The sequence below is a fragment of the Neoarius graeffei genome, chromosome 1 (genome assembly GCF_027579695.1).
Source record: "Neoarius graeffei isolate fNeoGra1 chromosome 1, fNeoGra1.pri, whole genome shotgun sequence".
NCBI lineage: Eukaryota > Metazoa > Chordata > Actinopteri > Siluriformes > Ariidae > Neoarius > Neoarius graeffei.
The window spans coordinates 1,544,897-1,572,812 of record NC_083569.1 but is presented as its reverse complement, the minus strand read 5'-3'; the positions used below and the strand labels follow the sequence as shown (position 1 = coordinate 1,572,812).

General features: G+C 42.5%; 1 protein-coding gene and 1 long non-coding RNA gene across 6 annotated transcripts in view; one reads left to right on the top strand and one right to left on the bottom strand.

The window, feature by feature from the left end:
* The window catches only part of LOC132890661 (nucleolar protein dao-5-like), an 88,695-nt gene extending 64,178 nt beyond the window's left edge, over positions 1-24,517 (bottom strand). For 3 of the 5 annotated variants that reach the window (XM_060927775.1, XM_060927765.1, XM_060927756.1), the window contains exons 1-3: positions 24,261-24,516; positions 13,755-13,829; positions 13,337-13,417 (exon numbers count right to left, since the gene is read on the bottom strand). In XM_060927775.1, coding sequence (XP_060783758.1) covers positions 13,337-13,417; positions 13,755-13,829; positions 24,261-24,275 — 171 coding nt within the window. In that variant the 5' untranslated portion in view covers positions 24,276-24,516. Of the gene's footprint in view, positions 1-13,336; positions 13,418-13,754; positions 13,830-24,260 lie in introns of all 5 variants that reach the window. The other 2 variants (XM_060927738.1, XM_060927748.1) reach the window with 2 other exon arrangements.
* Positions 24,518-24,641: 124 nt separating this feature from the next.
* LOC132890688 (uncharacterized) lies at positions 24,642-27,624 on the top strand. Its single transcript, XR_009655229.1, has 2 exons — positions 24,642-24,941; positions 27,049-27,624. It is a non-coding gene; the product is annotated as an uncharacterized LOC132890688 (long non-coding RNA).
* Positions 27,625-27,916: the final 292 nt, after the last annotated feature.

Genomic DNA, 27,916 nt, shown 5'->3' with positions numbered 1-27,916 from the left:
ACACTCCCCTGACTTTTCTCTCCCCTTTATGTTACAGACGGATGCGTCGGACAGAGGGCTGGGGGCTGTTTTGTCCCAGGAGGTGGAGGATCGCCCAGTACTGTATATCAGTCGGAAGCTGTCGGTGCGTGAGGGGCGCTACAGCACCATTGAGAAAGAGTGCCTGGCGATCAAGTGGGCAGTCCTCGCCCTCCGTTACTACCTGCTGGGATGCCCTTTCACCCTCTGTTCAGACCACGCGCCCCTCCAGTGGCTCCACCGCATGAAGGATGCCAACACACGGATCACCCGTTGGTATCTGGCACTCCAACCCTTTAACTTCAAGGTGATCCACAGGCCGGAGGCGCAGATGGTCGTGGCGGACTTCCTCTCCCGTCAAAGGGGGGGGGGGGGGGGGGAGTCGGCTGCAGGCCAGACGGCCGCCCGGCCTGAGTCGGGCAGTGGGGGTATGTGGCAGCGGGGGCATGGTCAAGCATCGGTCTGTGACTGGAGGGCGGAGTCAGGGAAGGTAAGTGGCAGAATCACTGCACCTGATGTCAATTAATGTGTTTGTGTGTCTTCCCCAGTGACCACACCCTATTTAAGGAGAGAGAACGAGAGCAGAGGGAGCTCTCTCCCCAACCAGACGACTGATGTGTGTGCGTGTGTCTGAGTGTCTGGGAGAGTGTGCTGCTGAAAAGTGACAATAAAAAGAGTTTTTGTGAACTCAGTTCTGGCCTGCCGTCCTTCTGTGCTCCACCCACCCATACGAACTGTCACACAAAGATTGAGGAAACTGGCTATAACAGCCCAGGAATGCTCCACCTTCACCTGTCAGAAGTGCGGGAAGGACTGCCACTCGCGCATTGGTTTGTTCAGCCACAGCAGACATTGCAACCCTACAAGTCCACAACAGGCGAGATGACACATCGTCTAGTAAGACGGACGGATGCCGACGATGATACTTTCCTATGTGCCCAATGCTAAATAATGTTTTGGTTTTTAATTACCTAAATTAGATGAAACATAAAACTTGTCGGCGGCACGGTGGTGTAGTGGTTAGCGCTGTCGCCTCACAGCAAGGTCCAGGTTCGAGCCCCGTGGCCAGCGAGGGCCTTTCTGTGCGGAGTTTGCATGTTCTCCCCGTGTCTGCATGGGTTTGCTCTGGTTTCCCCCACAGACCAAAGACATGCAGGTTAGGTTAACTGGTGACTCTAAATTGACCGTAGGTGTGAATGTGAATGGTTGTCTGTGTCTATGTGTCAGCCCTGTGATGACCTGGCGACTTGTCCAGGGTGTACCCCGCCTTTCGCCCGTAGTCAGCTGGGATAGGCTCCAGCTTGCCTGCGACCCTGTAGTACAGGATAAAGCGGCTAGAGATGATGAGATGAGATAAAACTTGTCACCTTACTCAGTCACACCGGAGTTGGAGCGCTAAGTGCCCACTTATGCATTCATTTAAAAAAAAAAAGCTGTTCACATGGTAACAGCATGATAATCACTTTCACTCTTTCGATTGGTTTCTCTTTCACAGTGGGAATGCCCACCGTAAACAGGATACAATATATCAGTCATAGTTTAGGCTACCTGTTTGGAGGTAAAATTTGTCACGAGATGGCACGCTAATTTGATGCTCAGGAGGCACTTTGGATGATTCAGGACAGCAAATGACAATTTCAGCAGTTCATTGGATCTTGAGGACTGCGACACTGATGAGTGGTGTCATTTTGAACTTAAACTCGATCCAGCCTAAGATCAACTCGAGTAAGTGTAAATATTTATGAGCATATTGGTTGATATGCGTGTGGTGTAATCTTTGCATGCTTCTCGAGTAAATAAAATGTGCACCGGCCCCTTTTTCTTCTTCATTTGTTTTTCTGGCACCCTAATGATTTTGGCATGCTCTGATATCAATTTCAACAAATCTAAGCAGTATTTTCAAAGTCATATGACTTTTGTATTTAGCACAAGTTCAGTTACAATAATATCTATGCAGTATGTAGTTCATGATTGTACTCTTAATTAAAAAACACACAGATATTGCAAAGAGAAGTTTTAGAACCATGTTAGAACGTGTGAAAAAAAAATTACCTTATCCATTGTGACAAACCGTTTTGGTCACTTGTGGTGATTCTGTTAAATCGTAGGAATGCATCAAGCACAAAAACTTAAATCTGCTCCACTGATTTGGACAATTAACTGGCCATCAAAAAAAAAAAAAAAAAAAAAAAAAAAAAAAATGTATGCCCTATTGTTTTGGGATTAAGAGTTGGCAGTGGGAGGGGTATTCACTCTTCTCATTGAATGGATTTGAATTTTTTACTCTTCTCATTGAATACCCCTCCCACTGCTATGGGAGCATATCACTAATATGTGATATTTTGACCACTGATTGTTCATACTTGCCTCCCCATCATGGCCGTAAATACCATTGAGGACACCGAGGTCATGTCCTCGGTATTTTTTTCAGAAATTTAAAATTGGTCTACGCTGAATTCGAGCAGTGATCAATGTAAAACGCAGCGTCCACATCCACATGTCATCTGTATTTCCCCCCAATAAAATTCACATTTGTCTAATGTCATCGGAAATCTCTCAGCCTCTATATCGTTGCCGTGTCTAACGCAGCGTCACGCGACGTAGCCTATACTAGTGTCGGCCGGGGAAGTTGGGTTTTGGATAAAACAGGCAGGGTGTAGTCTACGCTCTCTAGGGTGACCATTCGTCCGGATTTCGTCCGGACAGTCCGGTTTTAGAGCCGTCTGTCCGGACGTCTGTCACGCGTCCTCACTTTTTACATTTTGTCCTCATTTCGGACCCTCAGCCGCCACCGTTGCATCAATCGTCACAAATCCCCGCCCATTATTTACACTTGCTATTCTGCGATGACATACAGGCAAAGATAGCCTACAGGGATTTCTCGTATACAAACATTCGCGCTGCGCGCGCAGCTGATGGAGCCTCTGCAGCCTCTGATTGGCTGGAAGCTGCTGTCACTCAGAAGCTGCGCTCGCACGATTGACTGATTTTTGCTCCTCCGAGCTGCGCGCGCAGTGCGAATGTTTGTACGGAAAAACCCATGAATGTTGGCACGCGTGCTGTTGAACAATACTCATGCCGAAACGAAGGACATCCTTTAAAAATGCTTGGTGCTTAGAGCATCGTTTTGTCGGCAAGAGCCAAAAAGGAGAACACTTGGCCTTCTGCAAGCTCTGTCGCATTGACATTGATGTGGGGAGCAGAGGGAAAGGTGCGATAGACAGACACGCGGACACAGACCGCCACAGAGAGAAATTCTCTCTAAATGACAGTAGGCCTACATGTTTCTTGACTCATTTTTCGATTTTTCTTTTTTTTTTTCATTTTGATGGTCATTTTCAAGTGAATAAATATGTTGGCCTATGGCATGGCAAAGACTGTTTTTTCAGTGTCTATAGATGGACACAACTCTTTACAGTGACTTTACAGTGATGTTTTGTTTCTTGTTGACATGGTCTTGACCATCATTTTCCACATTTCTCTTTTTGATAGGTGTTCCAAGTTAATAAATATATATTGACTTCATACTTTTTTTTAATAAAGTCCCCCCCCGTAACATGACAGTGTCCTAACTTTAGGGCCTTTGTCCTCACTTTCGGTGCTGTCAGCCATGCTTGACCTCGGTATTTGAAAAATCCTGGTTACGGCCCTGCTCCCCATCACATTTACTGGTTAATGAAATCACACTTTTCCTTCCAGTTAACCAAATGACATTTTTGGCACTGTTTTGTAAATCTAATTTAATCAGAAATGCATTGTGTGTGCTTTCATAAGTAAGCATTCCTTAATATTTTGGTGTCTGTTGCATTTGCTGAAATTCGGCTGTATTTGGTGAGGTAATTAAGTTAATTTTAAAATTCCAGATACTTTAAAGGAGATACGTAGAACCTTTATTTTTAAATAAAGGTCTGAGTGGATAGCATCTCCATCCTTGACTCTTGTATGTTGCATAAATAGGAATAAAAAAATATATATATATTTTTGAGAGTTAAAATTGACTGCAAATTTGGCATTCAAGCTGGCCCACTGAGCCAGCCAGCCCTGAGTGCGTGACATCACTGCAGTAACTGGTTTTAAGGCTGAGGCCTTTTACAGCTATAGACCAAAGTCATATAAATAGTTATGGTGAAAGAAGAAATCCCGTTACCGACTTGCTCAACTAAGACTGATTTGACTTCACTGATTGTGGGTTGACCCTCATTAAAACAGGATGGCTGTTATAACTTACGCAACATACATGTACATGCATTTTCACTGATAAAACGTAAAAGGCTAATTAAATAATCAGATGAACTGAGAATCACATTCTGAAGCAAATGAAATAATCTTATACCGGTAACAAACACACAATACAAGTTACATGTGTCATGCCCGCCTGGCTCAAGGCAGCCACAACATAAAGGGGAGACCATGCCGTTGCACAATTAACAAAAGACATTTATTAAAGTAAAGTAACTATATACAAGTCAGTACATGAAAGATAAAGCAAAACTGTAATGTATATCAGAATAATGAAGTGTATTGCAAAAGTAAAGCAAAAAAGGGTCAAGCGCAGCCCGCTCTGGCCCCCAATGCAATATAGCCAGGAGAGAGTAGGAGAGCCCCCGGTAGACTCCCAGGCCCATACTTATCCACCTCCCAATCACACCATCAATTAGCCTACAAAACTAGGACTGGAAAGCTCCCCCTGCAGGCCAAAGACAGACACAACACAGAGCCAATAACACTGGTAAACGGAACTGGAAACGTGACGAACCCAGAACAGGCAAGCTGGGGCGTCACACCTCCCCCCTAAAAGAATAGAGGTCCACAGTCATGGGACTCTGCTTAACCATAGGAGAACCACAGCATAACAAGTAAATAATAAACTCAATGAATAACACTTTCAAAACAATCAAACATGAAAACACATCCACTCTGGAAGACCCATTCACTCCAACATTCATCCGTGAACATACACTCAGTGGACAAAAGTGGACACCCTTTAACCCAGACTGAACACGCTCACCCCCAGCCTCCTCCACGCTCTACTGGACAGCAATTTAAGGAAGGATCGAGACAAAAGACAAGACAAAGGCAGAGAGAGACATGACATTACATTGACCCACCCGGAGCCCGAGACGGTGCATCCGCCATCACGTTCTCACTGCCCCAGATGTGCCGAATAAGCAGTCGATAGGGCTGCAGGAAAAGTGCCCACCGCATAAGGCGCTGGTTAGTGTTCTGAAGTGATTGAAGAAATGTGAGGGGGTTGTGGTTGGAATAGACCACAACAGGATGTAAGCCACCCCCCACATAGATGTCAAAATGCTGGAGAGCCCAGATCAAAGCCAAGGCCTCCTTCTCTATAGCTGAATAATTCAACTGGCGTTTGTTACATTTCCGTGAGAAGTACCCCACGGGCCGATCGACCCCTTCATCATCCCCCTGAAGCAGAACGCCACCTACCCCGACATGACTTGCATCCACCTGCAACTGAAAGGGCTGATCTAACCTTGGCGCAGCCAAAACAGGAGCAGAACTTAATAACATCTTTGCATTCTCAAATGCCCGTTGGTATTCAGCAGACCAATCAAACTTCACAGACCCCTTAAGTAGGTTGGTTAAAGGAGCGACCACAGTAGAAAAGTTACAACAAAAATTCCTATAGTAACCAATCATCCCCAAAAATCGCATAAGCTCCTTCTTTGCAGACGGAGGAGGAAATGCATCAATTGCTAGAACTTTGGCTCTTACCGCCCTAACCTGGCCTTGGCCCACCACTTTGCCCAAATAGACCACGGTGGCCTGGGCAAACTCGCATTTTGCCAAATTCACTGTCAAATTTGCTGCCACCAAATTCTCAAACAGTGCACGAATGCGAGCGAGGTGCTGTTCTCAGGTGTCTGCATATGATACCACATCGTCTATATAGACTGCGCACCCCTCCAACCCCGCAACAACCCTATTCATCAGCCGTTGAAAAGTGGAGGGGGCGTTGCGTAACCCAAAACTCATTCTATTATAAGAATAGAGACCAGACAGAGTGATAAGAGCTGAAATCTCTTGAGCCCTAGATGTGAGTGGTACTTGGTAATAGCCTTTCAATAAATCAAATTTACTAACGAATCGTGCTGCACCGACTTGATCAATACAGTCTTCTATCCGGGGTAAGGGAAAGGAGTCTGGTTTAGTAACTGCGTTGACCTTCCTATAATCCGTGCAGAATCTATAGGTGTTATCCGTTTTTCTAACAAGCAAACACGGTGAAGCCCAGCTGGCGTATGATGGCTTAGCTAACCCGTTATCCAAAAGATACTGAACACTGGTCTCCAAACACTTATGTTTGTCCGGAGCGACCCGATAGAACCTTTGCCGGATAGGCTGTGCGTCTCCCATGTCTATATCATGCTCGATTAGACTGGTACAAGTCGGTGTGTCTGAAAATAAAGATGAAAATTCAAAAATTGAAGACTTCAACTGTTGACATTGTTCCCCTTCCAAATGACTCAGAAGGCTGTCCAATTCAGCCAGCTTCTCAGTATTATTTAACCGCCCCTGTAGGACTGCATCATCCGGACCACAAACATCCTCAGCTGCCATCTGAGACATGCTCAATGCGTCTCCCACAGCAACCCCCATAGGCCTACTCTCACCCTTATCACCCTCCCCCTGAGATGCTGGAGAGTAATACGGTTTGAGCAAGTTGATGTGACAAAGCTGCACCGATCTCCTCCGTTCAGGAGTGGATACCAAGTAGTTGGTCTCTGAGACTTGTTGAACCACAGAGTATGGCCCAGAGTATTTAGCCCCAAATGGCAAACCTGGAATGGGAAGTAGAGCTACCACTTGATTGCCTGGACTAAAAACTCTGACTTCTGCCTTATGATCATATAATCGCTTCATTTTCTTTTGAGCTTCAGTTAAGTTCTCGCTTGCCATTTTCCAGGCCAAAAATAATTTACGTCGGAACCCTTGCACATACTCAGCTAAATTCTCTGGTGGCTCAGAGCTGTCCAAGTCCCCCCTTCAACACCGACAAAGGTGTGCGCACCTCATGTGCAAACACAAGCTCATTAGGAGAAAACCCCGTACTCTCCTGAACAACTGCCTGTGCTGCTAATAAGAGCCATGGAAGGCCCTCTTCCCAGTCCCTTTTCATCTCCACGCAGTACACCCGCAACAGAGATTTCAGTGTAGCGTGAAAACGCTTGAGCGCTCCCTGACTCTGTACGTGATACGCACTGCTCAGATTATGCTTGATATATAGATGTTTCGACGCCTCAGCAAAGGTCTTGGATGTAAAATTAGAACCACGGTCACTTTGGATTACCTTTGGAATCTGGATATAAACTGAGATAAAAACTTCACAATGGACTTTGTTGTTATGCTCTTCAGAGCATACGCTGCAGGGTAGCACGTAGCCTGACACATTATGGTGAACATGTAGATACTGCCAGATTTTGACGGAGGTAACGGACCTACGCTGTCAATGATATGTTCAAATGGAGTGCCTACTGACAGAATAGGATGCATAGGCACAGGTTTAATGGAAGCATTTGGTTTACCTGCCATCTGACATACGTGACATGACTTGATAAACTTCGCTACATCCCTTTTTAACTGCGGCCAATAAAAATGTTGAAGCAGCCTATTGTAGGTTTTCTTCACTTCGAAATGACCATCAACCTCCCCATGAACAGTTTTCAAAAACTACGCTACGAAATTTCTCAGGCATCACCACCTGAAACACTGGATCTGCCACCTCTGTGTCATGTGGTAACCATCTGTGAAAAAGCAAGCCATTCTGAACCACGTAACCCATATCAGAATCAGAAACTATATCAAAATACTTCACAAGATCATGATCACTTTTCTGGGCATCAACAATTTCACTGTGAGACAAGGGCACTGGTAATTCAGGGACAAGGAACTTTGCAGACTTCGATACATCAGCGGTATCCCCTGACTGCGCACAAGCCATAGCCTGAGTAACTGCGTAGGCAGTGAACACCTCTGGAAAATCTTTGAGTGACTCATCAGGCTCCGCCCATGGCTTAACCTCTGTTCTAACCACTGGAGGCGGTGCTGGTGACTGATTTGGCCAGACACAATGACCTGCCAGATTATTGCCAATAATAATATCAACACCATCTATGGGAAGAGATGGGCGAACAGCAAGTGTCACTTGACCATTTACAAAACCTGAGTACAGACAGATTTTATGCAAGGGCACTGAAAACGACTGAAGTCCAATGCCACGAATCAAAACAACACTACCTATGTCTGTCGCAGAAGAAAAAGGCAGAACGGATTTACAAATAAAAAGACTCTGAAGCTCCCGTATCCCGCAAAATTTTCACTGGAACTTTTTCGGCACTGCCTCCTAGTGAGACAAAGCCATCAGAAATGAAAGGAGTATAATCGACATTATCTGATGCACTATTTCTCCCAACTATCTCCGCCGGAACATTAGGCTTTTCACCTTCCAAGGTTTTTTGAGTAATGGCTGAAACCACCTCTGATTTAACCACATCTTTAACGTGAACTGCAGGAACTGGTCTACTCTTTGCTGCACAACCAGCAAATTTGCCACGTAGTTTAGACTTGTTGCGAGCACTCAGTAGTGGACAATCTCATTTCCAATGGCCCGCTTCAAAACAATAGTTACACTTGGTTTGAGAATCACTTTCCCGTGCTCGACTATGAGTAAAGGATTCAGACCTCACTGGAGTGCTCAAGTTAAATCAGCGAGAGCGATACTCCTGACGATTGTAATCAGAACACGGAACGTATTCACGCAGTTGATTTTTGTGAGTTAACACAAATCCATCTGCTAAACTTTTAACCGGGTGCTCATTTATATAGGTGGCAATACGTTCAGGTAAGATGTTTTTAAATTGCTCTAATACAGCTAAATTACCTAAATCATCGAATGTACCCACACCTTCCGCAGTAAGCCACCGATGAAAAAAAAAAGTTGTCAACTCTCTAGCCACCTCAACATGATTCTGTTTATCTCCTTTCCGCCAGTTTCGAAAACGTTGGCGATACGCCTCAGGGATCAGCTCATAACACTTTAAAACAGCGTCTTTGACACGTTGATAATTTTTCCTATCGGCAGGAGGCAGCGCAATAAATGCCTCTTGAGCCTTCCCAACCAACACGGTTTGTAATAGCAGGGTTTTGTCTTCGTCACTCCACTCTCTGTCTGCTGCAACATTTTCAAACAACGAAAAAAATACATCAGGATCACGATCATTAAATTTGGGTAAAAACTTAAAATCATGCTCGATAAACTTGAAAGTTCAGAAAACCCCCTGCTACTCCCACGAGCAGACATTTTTCCCTCAGCGATCAGGTTAAGCTTTGTGCACTGAAGCTCCCTCTCCAGCTCTTGTTGTTTAAGTTTTTCCTTCTCTAACAACTCATGATGTTTAAGTTTTTCCAACTCTAATAACCGATCCTTTTCCCTCTCCTGTGCTTCGAGTTTCTTTTGCTCGAGTTGCATCTCGATCAGCTCTTTTTGTTGCGCAAACGTAAGTTCAGTCGACATACTAGAAGTTACAGATATCTCTGCACCAATTAACTGCTTGCTAGTTTCGACTGGAGCTTCCCCTGAGATCACCTGTCGCTCTTTCAACCCGCCAAGAATAAAGTCAAATATTTGTTCTTTCTTAGCAGACCTTGGAAGTGTTACTACTACCTCATAATGATCAGCCACGCTAAACAGCTGATTTTTTGTTAAGGTCACCAACAATCGCTCAGATGGAGCTTCCAAAAACGCCTCCACTGCGCTCATCATAAAGTTCACGTGTAACCTCATCTACTTCACCAATTTAGCAAACAAACACTCACAGAAACTACAAATCGATCTTCCAGAATATCCAACCTAAACCCTTCCCAACGAAGGAAATACCATTTACAGCCTACGCAACAAGACAAACAAACTAAGGAGCCTCCCCGTGTCTAAACATTTACCCCCCCAATATACTAACCTGTCTTCACACTATGCCCAAAAGCCAAGATCTTTACTCACCGATATCGCTGGAGACGAGCTGCCCCAACCAAAGCCAATTCAGCCCGGATCTCCACGGCGATGTCCTCGGCCCAGGCACAGTGGTTCTGCAGCCTAAGCCCCAGTGCAACGGCGCTCTAAGCCGGAGATAACTGATGGCTCCAAAAATGTTTATCCTGCTACGCAAATTGCAACACTACTGGGGAAAAAAACAAGGTTGGACCATTTAACTCTACCTGCACTCAACCATGCCAAATTACCACGACACACACACACAAAAGACACCATGCAACATGCGTGGTTCCCCACCAACAGGCAGGACGAATTCATGCCTATGCGTTTCCTTCACAAAATACGTCGGTTACGTAATACGTACCTCACTATGCGTTCCGTAACCACCAAAGTACCAATCATAGCCTACCAAAAAAAAAATTATTATCTGGATCAACTCCCGGACGAGCCCCCATATGTCATGCCCGCCTGGCTCAAGGCAGCCACAACATAAAGGGGAGACCACGCCGTTGCACAATTAACAAAAGACATTTATTAAAGTAACTATATACAAAAGTCAGTACATGAAAGATAAAGCAAAACTGTAGTGTATATCAGCATAATGAAGTGTATTGCAAAAGTAAAGCAAAAAGGGTCAAGCGCAGCCTGCTCTGGCCCCCAACATGATATAGCCAGGAGAGAGTAGGAGAGCCCCCAGTAGACTGCCAGGCCCATATTTATCCACCTCCCAATCATGCCATCAATTAGCCTATGTCACTTGGACTGGAAAGCTCCCCCTGCAAGCTAAAGACAGACACAACACAGAGCCAATAACACTGGCAAACGGAACTGGAAACGTGACGAACCCAGCACAGGCAAACTGGGGCGTCACACATGTATTAATCTAAATGCAGGTAAACATGTTTTTGTTGTTTTGTATCCAAATGAGAGTCAGAGCTCACCCGTCTGTGTTTTCGCTTCTTGAAGGCCAATCTTATGGCCAATTGTTTTGAAACAATCTGACTTTCAGTTGTTTGTTCAGTTCTCCGTTCATTCGCTTCTTTCACGTAAGAGCGAGATGGCAGCAATATCCAGCGGAGAAGTCAGACAGCTGGTCCATTCATTCACCATACTGAGTACTCCGCTATTACTGCTCAGCTCAGGCAATTACTAAAACCCGGGACGGGACGTCACCGGTTTTAGCAACAACCGCAGGGAGGTCATTGCCCGAGCAATAGGTCACATCCCGTTCCGTTCCGTGTTTTAGCAACAACCCTCGGCTCACGCTCCAGTAGAACTGGTGCAACTGAACTTACTTTCCTTTTTTAAAAATAAATAAATACTTTCCTTTTCTTGTAGTTTTCCTTTAATTGTTGGTACTGCACCCTCTTTCAATACAGGCTTATAGCCAACGCTCCTCAACAGATCAGAGGCCTCATAGGAGTCTTCAGTAAAATGTGCAGAGCAGAGGAGAGACCACTTCGTAGGTGCCCAATGTGCCTGTGAACTTCTCGCAAAATCCACCTTCTGTTGTGTTGCTGCACCCGCCAGCAACAAATCTACATGGCATGGCGATAAATTAGCTCAAAATGGAGGATCGGAGTTGCAGTCAGCGCTGTGTTTTTTAGTATAGCGGAAATGGCGATGAGACCGATAGACTTCCTGCTGTGACGTTACGGATGTCAAGGTCATTCACTCAGACCGCTACCGATATAAAATCACTTTAATTGTAAAAATTACTATATTAGATTTATTGTTAATGCTTAAAACTATTCCTGTGCCATTCTTGAGGTCTCAAGGCATTTATAAATGAAAGTGAGGTCATGGTTCTGCGTATATGCTTTAAAGAAAGTTTTGTGCAGATGTGTAGCATTTAAAAAAAAAAAAAAAGACTCACAAAGGACTCCGCACTCAACGTTCAAAAAAAAAAAAAAAAAAGGCCAACTCGCTTGCAAATGACGCACCAGTGAAAGGATGGGTCCCCTTTTGAGTCTGGTTCCTCTCAAGGTTTCTTCATGTCGATTGAGGGAGTTTTTCCTTGCTACCATCAGGGATGAATACATTTATTAGGGATAAAATTAGCTCATATGTTTAAAGTATTTATTTTTCTGTAAAGCTGCTTTGCAACATTGTTTGTTGTTAAAAGCACTATACAAATAAACTGACTTGCCTAAGCAGCACTAGGGTGTGTGGAGCGAGAGCACTCGCTGTCCGGTTTATTGGATAACAGGTATAAAGCACTGCACATTACAAGAATGCACTCAATAATTCATTCAAATCAAAGGTACATTAATAAATGGAGAAGGGGAAGTTAGAGTGGTGTCTTGCAGGCATGCTGTAGGAATTGCTTAGTGTGTTAACTGCATTTCAGAATCAGAACGTGATCAGCAGCCCATCAGGGACGATCACAACCTCCCCTCTGAGATTTGTTGACTGATGGTAGGCTACATTACGTTATGCTAACCTTAACTCAGGCCAGTAGTTCTGTTGGAGTTTCACATAGCAGCTTTTTACCAATTGTTAAGTGCAACTATGGCAAAACAAACCATCATCACTGGCCAGCTGATGTTACTCATGTTGGTTGTTTCTTGTAGGTGTGGCCTAGATCATGTATTTTTAGTTCCAATGAGAAACAGTAGGAGCTATATGGATTTAAAGCACTAACTAGTTAAACACAAAATTAGTAATCACTAATCAGCGTGATTTTTTTTTTTTTAATTTACGTGATATATGCATAACTTCGTATTCGCTACAGTCTCAGATTAGATTAGCAAAGTGAACTAACTCGTAAATCCAGTCACCAGAGACACCAATGATCTCTGCTACTTCCTTCCAAACTTCATTTTTCTTCATAATGTTTCCGGACACATTAGTGAGAGGTCATAGAAGACAGGAGGAGAATAAATCACGCTTATAAATAAATGGGAACTAACTGCAGGTAGGAACTAAAGTTGTGAACAGGGAGCTGAAGAAACGCTGCACCATGTGCCATAGGTTTCATCCAAGGACACATTAAAGCCAACTGTTTTGATTTGTTTCTTCTTTCCAGCATTATAGTGAATTTGGAATGGTACGCCGATGTCACTGAAATCGCAGCTCTGTTTCGCCCGCCCGCCCACACACACACAGTTTTGTTTCTTGCTAGTGTGAACATGGCGCGAGAGAGAGCGTTGAAGAAACTGAGTAAATACTGTATCTGCTGCACCTGATTATGATCAGTGTCAGTTGGATTCACACTCAGATGGAGTGTGATGGAGTTTCTGAACTCCTGATGAATAGAAATCTGTAACATCACAATGTTTTTCATTGTTATACTGTAACACACTGTACCTCCTCACTGGGTCTTGGAGGGATGGAAGGGGTTTCATCTGCTCTCTCTTTCTTCTCTGTGATGTCTGAGCTCCCATCACCCTGAACAAAACACACACAGTGCTATTCACAGACGGGAAAGAGAAGAGAATGAAATTGGGAAGTGAAAGGAAGAGGAAGAGAATAATAATAATAATAATAAGAAGAAGAAGAATAAGAAGAAGAAGATCAGTTCTGTTAAATTATTTTTAAATGCATTTAATATTCAAAGTTTAAAAAGAGGTTGAGTTGAACGGTCAGCAAATAAAATTAAAAACCACCACACTTAGAAACTAAATTCTGTTGTTTCAGTTCCACTCTTAAGTGCACTTCTGACCAGTGAAATGCAGGTAGAGTGTGCGTTTTCTCTGCTTTTCTGATGTACAGATGTTTCTCCTACCTGGCCATCAGCGCAGTTCTGAGCAGGTTTGGGAGAGCGTCTGAAAATGCCACTCAGCACTCCTCCTGACTTTTCCTGTAGATGAGAAACGAATGCCATCAGACACACAGCAGTGTACTGTAGGTACCATGCACTCACAGATAGCAAGCACTATTAACTGAGCACTCCTCTTTTTTTTCTAAAGATGAAAAACAGGGGGAAGTGTGCTTTATACCAAGAGACGAAAGTCATCCATTTTGCTTCCCATTATTCATTTTCAGATTTTTTTAAATTAATTTTTCAACTTTTACAGACTTCCTGCATATCACAAGTGATGTAAATGTGAGCAGAGCTGAAACTGCCTATACGCATGCAACGACTAGCAGTGAGACTTTTGGCGTCCTTGCGTTTGGTATTTTAAACTGGTTTTAGTGTTTTAATGTATGTCGAGTGCTCCTTATGCTGCTAATCCAAAATGGATTGTTTTTACCTTGTCACACTGTGGGTTTTATTATGCCTACTAATTACCTACAATGGTGGCAGGGCAGTTTACGGAGCCAGAATACAGTACACCAGAGAAGTGCTGCTGCAAATGAGCTCAGAGTCTACCTAGAAGGATAGATGTAACACTACAGCTACCAGACTTTATCTGGAGAGACTCCTATGAAACCTGTCACTCAACAAGGGTGAAGAGGAAGTGAAGCAAATGCAGAGGTCTCAGACTATGCGTCAATGATCATGGGGAATGTCCAGTCTCTGAAGAATAAAGTTGACGAACCCCAGGGACATGTCCAGTTCCAGAAGGATTTTCAGGAATGCTGCATCTTGGTCTTCAAGGAGACATGGATCAGGACAGCGACCTGTTCATTCACAACTTTGGAGCCCCTTTCCGTCTGGACTGAGAGGCCGGAACAAGGTGGTGGGATGTGTGTACATTTTAACAAATGATACTGTAGCTCTGTGACGGTCAGAGAATGCATCTGCATGTCTGATATCAAACTTTTATCTGCATCACCACGTCCTTTTTACCTTTCCCATGAGTTTCCACAAATCTTTATGACAACAGTGTACATACACCCGAAGGCAAATGCCGTCTCTTCCTCCAGTGCAATCTTTGATGTGGTACAAAGACTGCAGTCAATTTCACCAGATGTGCCAAACTGGGTGATATTAAATCATGTCTCCCTTAAAGAGACACTAATAAACTATCAATATGTCTCCTGTCCAACTAGGCATGATAAGACACTTGATCTCTGTTATGGCTCAGTAAAAGACACCTATTAGTCAATCCTACTTCCCATGCTAGGCTCAACTGATCATAACTGTGTGCCAACCTATACAACTGTCTTAAACAGGGAGAAAGTACAGACCAAAGAGAAAGAATTTGGCTGAAAAATCTACCATATGATGTGCCTACAGGACTGTAATGACTGTACAAGCTAGGACATGTTTAAACAGTTCTGTGGTGGTGATTTGGATGAGGGCAATTCCATGTAAATGTCAACCTCACCATGCAAAAATAAAGCAACATGTAATACATCAAAACCACTCCCAGAGATATCACCTAGGCCTGTATTTTACAGATGTGAATAAGTTGAACCAATTTGTAACCAACCTGTCACTGCCAGTCTTTCTTTCTTATAATGTAAAATCCAAGCTAAAATCAACTTTGATCATGTACAATTCTATATTATTGCCACAAGCCACAGAAATGTATGCTAAAATCCACAAAACAGCAAAACAATAGCCATCCTAAATATTATTTAAGAACTTTGATAGTTTTAGCTGATATTTAGAGAGTTTTTCAAAGGGTTATGGTGGTTAAATTGCTGATTTTTTAAACATATGCCATGTCTATTTCAGATGCGTCACATCCATAACGGAATTATGTCACATCCATAACGCTGATTTTTTCTTCCTAGATTCTGCTTGAAATAGAAAATATTTTAAACAAAGGCTTTTTTTATTTTCAGCTAAGACTCCTTTATTAAATGCATGCCTGCATTTGGATATTTTGTTTGCAATTTCACAGAGTTTGATGAATATGTGTAGTCACCCTGGAAATGGGGTATTTTTTCCGTCACATCCATAACGCATGTCTTTTTTGGCATTTTCTAGAGTTCTAAATGTACTATGGGAATTCTTTTTTTCCTATGACTTCTCCAATATGAGAGGTCTTAAAAATATACAACAAATTTTAAAATACTGGAAAGGAATAAAAATTAACTAGGTCAGTTGTTGCCATTTTGAGTCCAAATGTCACATCCATAACGCTGGAATTGCTCATGAACTGGCTGATGTAACATGTTCATGTGCTGCCTTCTGTAAAGACATGATCATGCCTTGTAAACAAGTTAAAACTCATCCTAACAATAAACCAGAAGTAAATAATTCTGTTAAGTCCTGCATACAGGAAAAAAAGGCTGACTTTTCAGCAAGGAGTAGTCTCTGATTTGCATACAGCTTCCAAGGAACTGAAAACTCAATTTTAAAAGCCAAACAGAACTACAAGACTGAACTTGAAAAGATGATGTTCATAAACAACCTTGGCTCAGCCTGGTCCAGCACAAAAACCATAGTGGGCCTTCAGAGGCAAGGAAACAGCAGTCATCTCTCTCTAGAGGGTTTTAAGTCTGATATAGAGTTTGCTAGTGCTCTTAATTGCTGGGTTGCATCCGATGTCACATCTGCCTTATTAGATATGCAAGACATGAAGTGGTGGTCAGCTGAGCTCACTCTTCACAAAGCTTTACCATCAATGGGGCACCTTGCTAGTCATTAAAATGCCCTACACTTGCATTGTTTTGGGCTGCTTGAATCAAACAAACCATGAAATTGATTCAAGTTTCTTCCGGGTTCCCCGTGAAGTGATAAAGGGTGAAAAGAGCACAGGATTTGACCAAAAGATCATGAGAAAGGTGGCTCTTGAACCTTTCACTGTGATGGAAGGGAGCAAAGTCGAAGAATTGCAGTGATCACTTTGTGAAAGGTTTGTAAATTCCTCCAATTCATTTAATCTGTGGTTGGTTGAAGAGAGCAACTGGACTTGCTTGAAGATTCCTGAAAACGTTTCGCCTCTCATCCTAAGGGCATCCTCAGTTCTGTCTGACTAATAGGGAGTATCCAGTATTTATCCTCTCATGGATCATCATAGAATCCGAATCAGAATGATGATGGCTGCATTGTAGGTGGCTGATTAAAAGATGTCATAGACACCCACCTCTGTTCAGTGATGGTCATTCCAGGTTGACAAAAATGAACGATCCTCTCTGGCTAAGATGTCTGCCAGTTTTCTGGAAGTCCTCTCATAGGGATTTCATCCCAAAGTGCGTAGAAACATATCAGCCACCTACAATGCAGCCATCAGCATTCTGATTCGGATTCTATGATGATCAATGAGAGAATAAATACTGGATACTCCCTATTAGTCAGACCGAACTGAGGATGCCTTTAGGATGAGAGGCGAAACATTTTCAAGTATCTTCAAGCAAGTCCAGTTGCTCTCTTCAACCAACCACAGATTACTATGTACCTGGATGACTGAGATTCGTCACAGATATCCTCCAATTTATTTAGTTTGGATTCGCAAATGACTTTTCTCACCGTTTTCCGTTATTTCGTGGTGTTTTGAAGTTCAGGAGACGCTCAAGTCCTCAGATGTGTTTTTGCTTACTGTTTGATCATCATATTATAAACTAATGCTCATGTTTTCACTTTGTTTATCAGAATGTCCTAGCAATCTTTACAAGGACGATGATGTACATTGGGCTCCTACACTGAACTTAGGACATGATAAAGTGAAATAGCAATTGGAGGACAGTAAAGAGTGTGAAGAATGAGCAAAATCACAAATCGAAAGGCACAAACATTCTGAGGCTGCTGAGGCCTTGCTTGAGTTTCAAGATGCCAGAACCACAAGGAATCCAGGAGGAGCCTGACCGTGCAGGACACGATGCATGCCAGACAGATCTTTATATATGTGAGAATGTATGTTTGTATGGAAGAGGAGCACAGGAGACTGAACAGTGAGCTGTATGAGCGCAGATAATTTTCCAACTCCTAGGAAAAAAAAAATCCTTCTTTGTTAACACATAAGGATCTATTGCATTGCAAAGAGCAACTTTCTGAAGGTATCTTGACTGTGCATTGGCCTCTAAACTGCAAAAAAAGTCAGAGACGGTTTCATTAGTTCTTTGCACAACCGTGGCCAAATTGGTTTGCCCGACCACCACTTCATTCACTGGAAGTAAACTCACAAGCAAAAGTCACGTAACTGACACATCATGTACCAAAGGTCTGGAAGGATGTTGTAGTGGTCCTGGTTCCCCAATCTCAACGATTTTAGATCTGTTGCTCTTACATCGAACTGAATGAAAAACTTTGAAAGACTGGCATAGTCAGAAAGCTTAAGAAAAACTGAGCATACACTTGACCCCATGCAGTTTGCTTACAGGCCACACAGGAGTAGAGGATGCCAGTCACTTTGCTTCACTTGCTTTTTAAACACTTGAAGGGAAGTGGGTCTCATGCTCGACTTCTTTTTGTTGACTTCTCCTCTGCTTTTAACATAATTCAAACTCCACATTCTAGATAATCAGCTTTTACAACAATTTGATTTTAATATGAACCTTGTAGGTTGGATTCTGGACTTTTTAATGAACATGACTCAGAGTAAGGGCGGCACGGTGGTGTAGTGGTTAGCGCTGTCGCCTCACAGCAAGAAGGTCCTGGGTTCGAGCCCCGGGGCCGGCGAGGGCCTTTCTGTGTGGAGTTTGCATGTTCTCCCCGTGTCCGCGTGGGTTTTCTCCGGGTGCTCCGGTTTCCCCCACAGTCCAAAGACATGCAGGTTAGGTTAACTGGTGACTCTAAATTGACCGTAGGTGTGAATGGTTGTCTGTGTCTATGTGTCAGCCCTGCAATGACCTGGCGACTTGTCCAGGGTGTACCCCGCCTTTCGCCCATAGTCAGCTGGGATAGGCTCCAGCTTGCCTGCGACCCTGTAGAAGGATAAAGCGGCTAGAGATGATGAGATGATGAGATGAGACTCAGAGTAAGGGTGAATGGAATTTTGCCAACTTTGCTCCTCCACTGGCTCCTCACAACAGGGTTCTAATGAGGCCTTTTCAGCGTGTTGGGCCAACACACAATGTTTCCTTACTGCTATGCCCACAATATTGCCAACCCACCTGTAAAAGTTGCCACTACAATGTGGTCTTTTGAGCAGCACGGTGGTGCAAGTGGTTAGCACAGTGGCCTCACAGCAAGAAGGTCCTGGGTTCGATCCCAGCAACCGGCAGGGGCCTTTCTGTGTGGAGTTTGCATGTTCTCCCCATGTCTGTGTGGGTTCCCTCCAGGTGCTCCGGTTTCCCCCACAGTCCAAAGACATGTGGTTAGGTTAATATGAGACAGCCTTGGGCTGAGGTACCCTTGAGCGAGGCACCTAACTCTCAACCGCTCCCCAGGCGCTGTTAGCATGGCTGCCCACTGCTCTGGGTGTGCGCGCGCGCTCTCATTGCTCATGTGTGCACTGCTTCAGATGGGTTAAATGCAGAGAGGAATTTCACAAGTGTGTGATAAAGTTGTGCTTTCTTTTGTTTAATTTTCTCTTGTTATCCCCACACGGTGGCGACAGCACATGACCATGCGAACGTTCTACACTCGGACATATTCCACTCCCCGTCCACGTAAGCGCCCAGTGCATAGCTGCCCAAGTAGTTCCATGTGGAGATTGTCACTGATCATGCTAGTCCGGTTTACCTTCTTTCTTATGCTGTGTTTGTAGTAAACTGCCATCTGTGTTAAGAGGCACTTACGCGCCATGCATGTGATCCGCGCCGGTCCCCGAGTTAGATCTGGATAGTCATGTATTATAATTGAATGGCTGAAGCTGTAAATAAAACTGACATTTGGTGAACATCAACTGGTTGTTTTATTATTATTATTCTTCCATAAATGTCACTAATATCACTGAATATTAATAAAGTATTCAATCAAAAACAAATCACAGCAACTTTGGCAAAAAAAAAAAGTTTCATTAATATTACCAAAAAAAGGGTGACTTTCAGGGAGACCCACAAATGCCAGGAAATGCATTAGAATGCATCCCCGAGCATGCAGAACCCATGAGAACCCCCAGCTGTTATGACTGGTGCCACTATGCTGATATTTTGGTCTAGTCAGAACCCTGCACAAGGATGTGTGCTTTCACCCTTCTTATTCTTCATCCTCTACACAAACATGTGTCAGTAAATATTTAGCCAGGACCATTGTAAAGTATGTGGATGACTTCTCCTTTGTTTGTAACTAGGACAATTAAAGCAACCATAGCCTGATCATTGAAGACCTGGTGAAGTGGTGTGAGGAGTCACATCTTCAATTAAACATATCTAAAGCAAGAAAATAATGTTAATTGATTTTAGAAAAAACATGCCCACACACGTCAACCATCAATGGTCAATCAATGGAATCTTACAAATACCTTGGGACAATTATTGATTCAAAACTGAACTTTGAAGAAAATTGTGAAGCTGTGTGTAAAAAGAGACACCAGCGGCTACACCGCCCAAGGAAACTGTTGTACTTCCACGTTGATAAAACCATGATGACCTTTCCCCCCCCCCATGCTTTTATTGAATCAGTTTTATCATTTTCTTTGGTGTCATGTTTAGAAGTCTCTCTGTAAAGAACAAGAACTCTCAATCAAATTGTGAAATGGTCGAGTAAGCTGATCTGTGAGTCCCAGTTGAACCTGACGTCCCTGTGGACTGGACAGCTACAGTGGATAGCCAATACCATTTTCAATGACAACCTGCACCCTTTACGGTACACAAAGGTTTCAGCTTCTCCCCTCTGGACAAAGGTTTTTAGTCCCAAGGTGTATAAAAACAGCTTTGTTCCAGTTGCCATCACACTGTTAAATGAGCTGTAGAAAATTGCACAAGGTCACTTTGAAAAAGCCTTTATTTTTTCCATATGTACACTCAAGCACAGTGAAACTCCTCCTCTGTATTTAACCTATCTGAAGCAATGAGCACACATGGAGCATGTACTTATATTATTTGCTCATAATTTTTAGATTGTTCTCATTTTAGGGTTTGGTTGTGTATTTGTGTTGTTGATATTTAATATGTAGTTAACATTTTGAATAGCACTGTAATCATTCTTATCCTTTATCTTTTTGTTGCATTTTATCCTGTTTGATCTGTTGTTGTCTGTGGTTTCTGAAACCGTGTGAATGGATGCCTTTTTATTTTCAACTGCAAGCCAAATCTGCCTACAGATACAAATAAAGGAACCTGAAACTGTCTCTGTATTGTGAAAAGACACTGACTGGCTTGGCCCAAGTTTCACAAAAGTATCACAGCACAAAGATCGTCATTAAATGGTCAAGCGAGCAGCACAATGAACAAAGATGCTCTTAGTGTTAAGAGGCTTTTGGGAAACCCACCCCTGAGCTGTGATGATGGATGATGTAAACATACAAAATGATTATTAACCAACCTGCCAATGATGAGAAAACATTTTACTGCTACTACTGATACGGTTAAATCTACTACATACTTATTAATAAACATGTAAATACTAATAATAGCACTAATGATAAAATATACACAAACCATACAGTGGTGCTTGAAAGTTTGTGAACCCTTTAGAGTTTTCCATATTTCTGCATAAATATGACCTAAAACATCATCAGATTTTCACACAAGTCCTAAAAGTAGATAAAGAGAACCCAGTTAAACAAATGAGACAAAAATATTATACTTGGTCATTTATTTATTGAGGAAAATGATCCAATATTGCATATCTGTGAGTGGTAAAAGTATGCGAACCTCTAGGATTAGCAGTTAATTTGAAGGTGAAATTAGAGTCAGGTGTTTTCAATCAATGGGATGACAATCAGGTGTGAGTGGGCACCCTGTTTTATTTAAAGAACAGGGATCTATCAAAGTCTGATCTTCACAACACATGTTTGTGGAAGTGTATCATGGCACGAACAAAGGAGATTTCTGAGGACCTCAGAAAAAGCATTGTTGATGCTCATCAGGCTGGAAAAGGTTACAAAACCATCTCTAAAAAGAGTTTGGACTCCACCAATCCACAGTCAGACAGACTGTGTACAAATGGAGGAAATTCAAAACCATTGTTACCCTCCCCAGGAGTGGTACACCAACAAAGATCACTCCAAGAGCAAGGCGTGTAATAGTCGTCAAGGTCACAAACAACAGATTGAAACTTCCACCTGCTGTTGCCTCGATCAGCTCAGCTTTCTGTCACGGTGCACTTTGTTCTAAAATTATACCAAGTCTTATAAAACCTCTTCACATTGCATTCATGCAGAAGAGCATGGACCAGTTTAGTTCAAAATGTTAACTGCGTTCAGCGGACCTCATAGGTTAATAGCGTACAAACACAAATGGGGCAAATGTATGACCTTGAGAAGTTAATCCTGTTCATGATGATGACTCGGTTGACTTTTTATGGGCATTGTGTACAATTTAAAAAAAAAAAACCCGCTGTGTATGTGTCATGCCAAGCAGGCACAAATAAGCATTTTGGAAATGTTCTAAAATATTCCAGGAAATTCAAACCTGAAATGGTGATCATCCTGCTCGAACACACTTACAAAACACGAACTTTTAATCGATTGTCAAGTCAGGCATGCTCGAACAGGAAATTCATCAAACCCTGCTCCCTCTGTCCAAACTTTTCAATCAATGGGATGACAATCAGGTGTGAGTGGGCACCCTGTTTTATTTAAAGAACAGGGATCTATCAAAGTCTGATCTTCACAACACATGTTTGTGGAAGTGTACCGTATCATGGCACGAACAAAAAAAAAAAGATTTCTGAGGACCTCAGAAAAAGTGTTGTTGATGCTCATCAGGCTGGAAAAGGTTACAAAACCATCTCGAAAGAGTTTGGACTCTGCCAATCCAGTCAGACAGATTGTGGACAAATGGAGGAAATTCAAGACCATTGTTACCCTCCCCAGGAGTGGTCGACCAACAAAGATCACTCCAAGAGCAAGGCGTGTAATAGTCGATGGGGTCACAAAGGACCCCAGGGTAACTTCTAAGCAACTGAAGGCCTCTCTCACATTGGCTAATGTTAATGTTCATGAGTCCACCATCAGGAAAACACTGAACAACAAATGGTGTGCATGGCAGGGTTGCAAGGAGAAAGCCACTGCTCTCCAAAAAGAACATTGCTGCTCGTCTGCAGTTTGCTAAAGATCACGTGGACAAGCCAGAAGGCTATTGGAAAAATGTTTTGTGGATGGATGAGACCAAAATAGAACTTTTTGGTTTAAATGAGAAGCGTTATATTTGGAGAAAGGAAAACACTGCATTCCAGCATAAGAACCTTATCCCATCTGTGAAACATGGTGGTGGTAGTATCATGGTTTGGGCCTGTTTTGCTGCATCTGGGCCAGGACGGCTTGCCATCATTGATGGAACAATGAATTCTGAATTATACCAGCAAATTCTAAAGGAAAATGTCAGGACATCTGTCCATGAACTGAATCTCAAGAGAAGGTGGGTCATGCAGCAAGACAACGACCCTAAGCGCACAAGTCGTTCTACCAAAGAACGGTTAAAGAAGAATAAAGTTAATGTTTTGGAATGGCCAAGTCAAAGTCCTGACCTTAATCCAATGGAAATGTTGTGGAAGGACCTGAAGCGAGCAGTTCATGTGAGGAAACCCACCAACATCCCAGAGTTGAAGCTGTTCTGTACGGAGGAATGGGCTAAAATTCCTCCAAGCCGGTGTGCAGGACTGATCAACAGTTACCGCAAACGTTTAGTTGCAGTTATTGCTGCACAAGGGGGTCACACCAGATACTGAAACCAAAGGGTCACATACTTTTGCCACTCACAGATATGTAATATTGAATAATTTTCCTCAATAAATAAATGACCAAGTATAATATTTTTGTCTCATTTGTTTAACTGGGTTCTCTTTATCTACTTTTAGGACTTGTGTGAAAATCTGATGATGTTTTAGGTCATATTTATGCAGAAATATAGAAAATCCTAAAGGGTTCACAAACTTTCAAGCACTACTGTGTACAGGCTCAGTTACATCATGATAATGTAATTTTATTTAATTTTTAATACAAAGTATATTTCATATGTTTATGGGAGTGTTATTGCTGTTGGCCACACCGCTAAGAGCAGCTTTGACACCGGTTGTGACCACGCCCCAATATCAATGTCATCCGAGAGACTGTGAGGCAGAGAGAAGTTTGTGATGAGCGATTTGTTTTTGGATTAAAACTCCGGTTAAAGTGTCTGATCTGTCTGTTTATTGTAATCGTTTCAATCCTTAAAGCCAACAAACCGCATTAAACTGGTTTTGTGACTCCTCAAGGTTGAAGCACGCGCTGCCAGGAAACAGAACTAAATGTGGAGTTCCGTTTGGGACTGAAAGCCTTTGAGCCCGCCCACTGCTCCCACTGCTCCCACTGCCACTCACTACTGCCACTCTCCCCACAACAAGCGCCGAGAAAAGAGAGAAACCCACCCGCCTTCTTACCATCTTCCAGCTCTTCCTGACCACGAGTTCAACAGGACCGGAGTGAGCTTCAGCTGGAAGTCAGTGCGCCTCTTCCTCTGGGTGTGGCCCCTGCAGGTGTGCACTTCTTAGCCCTTCTCTCTGACTGGAAAATTCCCACTGAAGAAAGAATGTCACGGTGCAAATAATCCGCCTGTTTGGGTTTGGAAAACGCCTTCTGTTTCATGTGGAAGGCCAAAGAGGCCACGAATCATGACTACTGACTGGGACTCGTGTTGACCACATTCTTCTTGACTTCATGCAGGGGCGTGTTTAGCCTATTTTTGGGGGTGCTCAAGCACCCCCAAAAATGAGCTCGGCACCCTCAAAAACACTGCTTTTGGACGTAATTTTCAGAAATAAGTGCCCTTGCGCACTGCGCAATCATTGCGCAGTGCGCAAGGGCACTTATTTAATTCATTGCGCCGCAGTGAATGTGTGCGCGGGCGTGTGTGTGTTCTTGAATTCACCTGTTATGTGATAGTTCTATGACCAGTAAAATACCTCTCCTCCTTGCGTCCCCTCTGATTGGGTTGCCTGTCCGCACGAGTGCTTGCTACGACATGGTGTTTTTTTTTTTTTTACTGGATTCCACGCCGATGAGGAACTCGAAGTAGCACCTGAGTATTACTGGCATAGCGAGATGTGAAGGTACGGACTGGAGTTACAATTGTTAAACACAACACAATAATATGCATAATGCAATATTGATGTTCCCTGGTCTATGAACAGAATGATAAAAACGACATTTATCATCCATATCGAGATACTTTTGTGCAGAGCTGTACGAGTGCTACGATGCTAGACCACCGTGTGTTAGTCAATTTTATTTAATGTTAATTAATTAATTAATTAATTAATTAATTAATTAATTAATTGTTGTAAACAATTGTAAACACATTAACAATTACCACTGTTCAAAATGAATAGCTCCAACATTACAAATGCAGTAGTAGGTCTTGTTTAGTTAAAAATATAACGTAAATATTTGTGTCAGTGGTTGTAAATGTGTAGATATCATAGTTTATTGGGTCAGTTTCTGTTAAAACATTGCATAAGTCTAGTCTTGTCTAGTCTTCTTGTCTAGTTAAGTCTAGTCTAAATGCGGAATAAACGTGGGAACACTGTCGTTCAAGCCAGGTGCCTCTGTCAGCTCTGGGGGCTAAGCACCCCCAAAGATCAGATGCTAGAATCGCCCCTGACTTCATGTCACTGTTTCCAAATCCTTTACATTTCCTCATACAAATTTCATTTTCAGAATGTCATAAAATAACACAGTGTTTGTTGAAGAAATTAAACATGAACATTCAAAAATTACTACCTGATTGGATTTTTTTTTTAAATTGGGTTTTATGACGGGTGGCACCGTCACCTCACAGCAAGAAGGTTCTGGGTTCAAGCCCAGCAGCCAGCAAGGGCCTTTCTGTGTGGAGTTTGCATGTTCTCTCCATGTCTGCCTGGGTTTCCCCCACAATCCAAAGGCATGCAGGTTAGGCTAATTGTTGGCTCTAAATTGACTGTGGGTCATACCTGTCAACTTTGAGGTTTGAAAAAAAGGGATATTTCCCAGATTCTTAACTCAAAATAAGGGAAAATTTCGGAAAGTCATACCCTTCACCAAAAGTGGGTGTGTAGTTGAATGGGGGGCAATTTTCTATCTAGTATTTGTGATTTCCTGTACTCTGGTGCATGTTGGTGATAGCAAAGACCCAAACTCAATATGCTTATGGTTTATAGAGTGCATTTGTGAATAAACTATACATTTATTTTTATTTGCTTTCAGTGGTACCAGTTATTTCCCAAATTAAGGGCTAAAATACGTATCTTATGTTAAAATAAGAAAGGTCATTATATAACCAGTCAATAAATTCAATTCCATTGCAATTTATTATGGTTTTACCATAATCATGGCCTTGGAACACTAGATAGATAGATAGATAGATAGATAGATAGATAGATAGATAGATAGATAGATAGATAGATAGATAGATAGATAGATATGTAACCCTGTGTAACATTTAAAAGTCAGTTCATAAAAATTAGTATATGTATATTAGTTTTGTTAAAAAGAGTGTTAAAGAGTTCATAATATTTAGGTTAAAAAAATGTTTTGGATAAAACATAATAAATATATGTATGATTTAATAAGTTATGCTACTTACAGAAAAAATAAATAATAAGAAATAAATAAATAGATATATGGTTAAAAAGGTCTGTTATATAAAAGATGAGAAATTGATTTGAGCACGAGTGCGATTACTGTGAAATCTAACTTTTCCTTTAAGTTGTATGTCAGTCATTTGATTTCTGCATTGTCATTGGTCAGAAGCAAGTAATCAGCCAATCCAATTCATGCAGTTATGTTGGAACGGGGCGGGAAGTTCACGCTGTGGTTTTAAGCGTAGTTGAACCGGAGAGTGACGGAGCGTTTTTTCAGTCAGAGTCCTGAAGGAAGCGAAGGAATTGTGGGAAACATTTGAGAATTACCATCGAGGGCGACTACCCGTGGTCCTGTGTGTGTATGTGCTTTTCTGTGAATTACAGAAGGTAAATATAATGTACATTTTTAGTTTGAGCTGTAACTTCATGTTGTAGTTGAAAAGATGCGTTTGGATACATGCTATGCTAACGTAACATTCCATGTCTGCTGTTTTCCCGATGCTAAAATAAGCTAGCGCTAAGTATGACCTGGCGTTCGGGTATAACTGAATGTTATAGCTCAGATATTGTGGCTCAATTCGCTTTTGTGCCGTTAAAGGAGATGGACGCTGTGAAAACAAGATTGAGACGAGTTTTGCTGGTGGATGGACCCTGCTGTTTTTTCTTTCCCGGACTTCGTTGCTGCATGCGGACTGCATTGTGGACTGTGACTGCCCTCGGCCTCTGTGGTCGCCATTAACTATCCTCTGCTATCCCTTTTTGTCCCTCATTTGGATTTGTGAGTACATTACTGACTTTGCACGTGCTTCTTAGTTTATGCTCTTGAGTGAAGTGACCAAAAAGTTTTAGGTCTCACCGCACCCGAGCTTCGGCACAGGCCTGCAACCTGAGTTTGGGGTTATTTGGAGTGTGTGTGTGTGTGTGTGGGCCCACAGGTGAATTTTGAGTTTATTGAAGTTAAAGGAAATTGAGACCAGGGACATCTTATTTTAGTTTTGGTTTGTAGGGTATAAAACCAGAGTTCCTAGAACCTGACGTACGGAACACCATTTAAAGAGACCCTGTACTTTATTTTATTTTTGTGTTTGAAAAAATTCTTATTTACTTTTTTATAACAGCTTTCATTTTGTCTTTTTGTAAATAAATACCTGTAAAGGTTTTGGTTTTTCTAAAACAGTGTGGTGGTCCTTACTGTAAATTAGTGAGTTAGCAAAATTAGAATAACTTTCAGATATAAGGGGTAAACCTTTTACTTTACGAACTCAGGCCCAGTCTCCCTCAGCATTTAGTTATATCCTTAAACAGGAGACCTGGGTTACATAAATGGAGGCACCTGTAGGTATCATGCCGCCATCTTGTGTCAGAACTACAATTCCCAGGCAACTTCCGTGTGACCTACGTCACGCGTGGGCGGGATCATCTACGTCAGTCTGCCATGCACGCATAAATCTAAGCGGAAGCTCTGC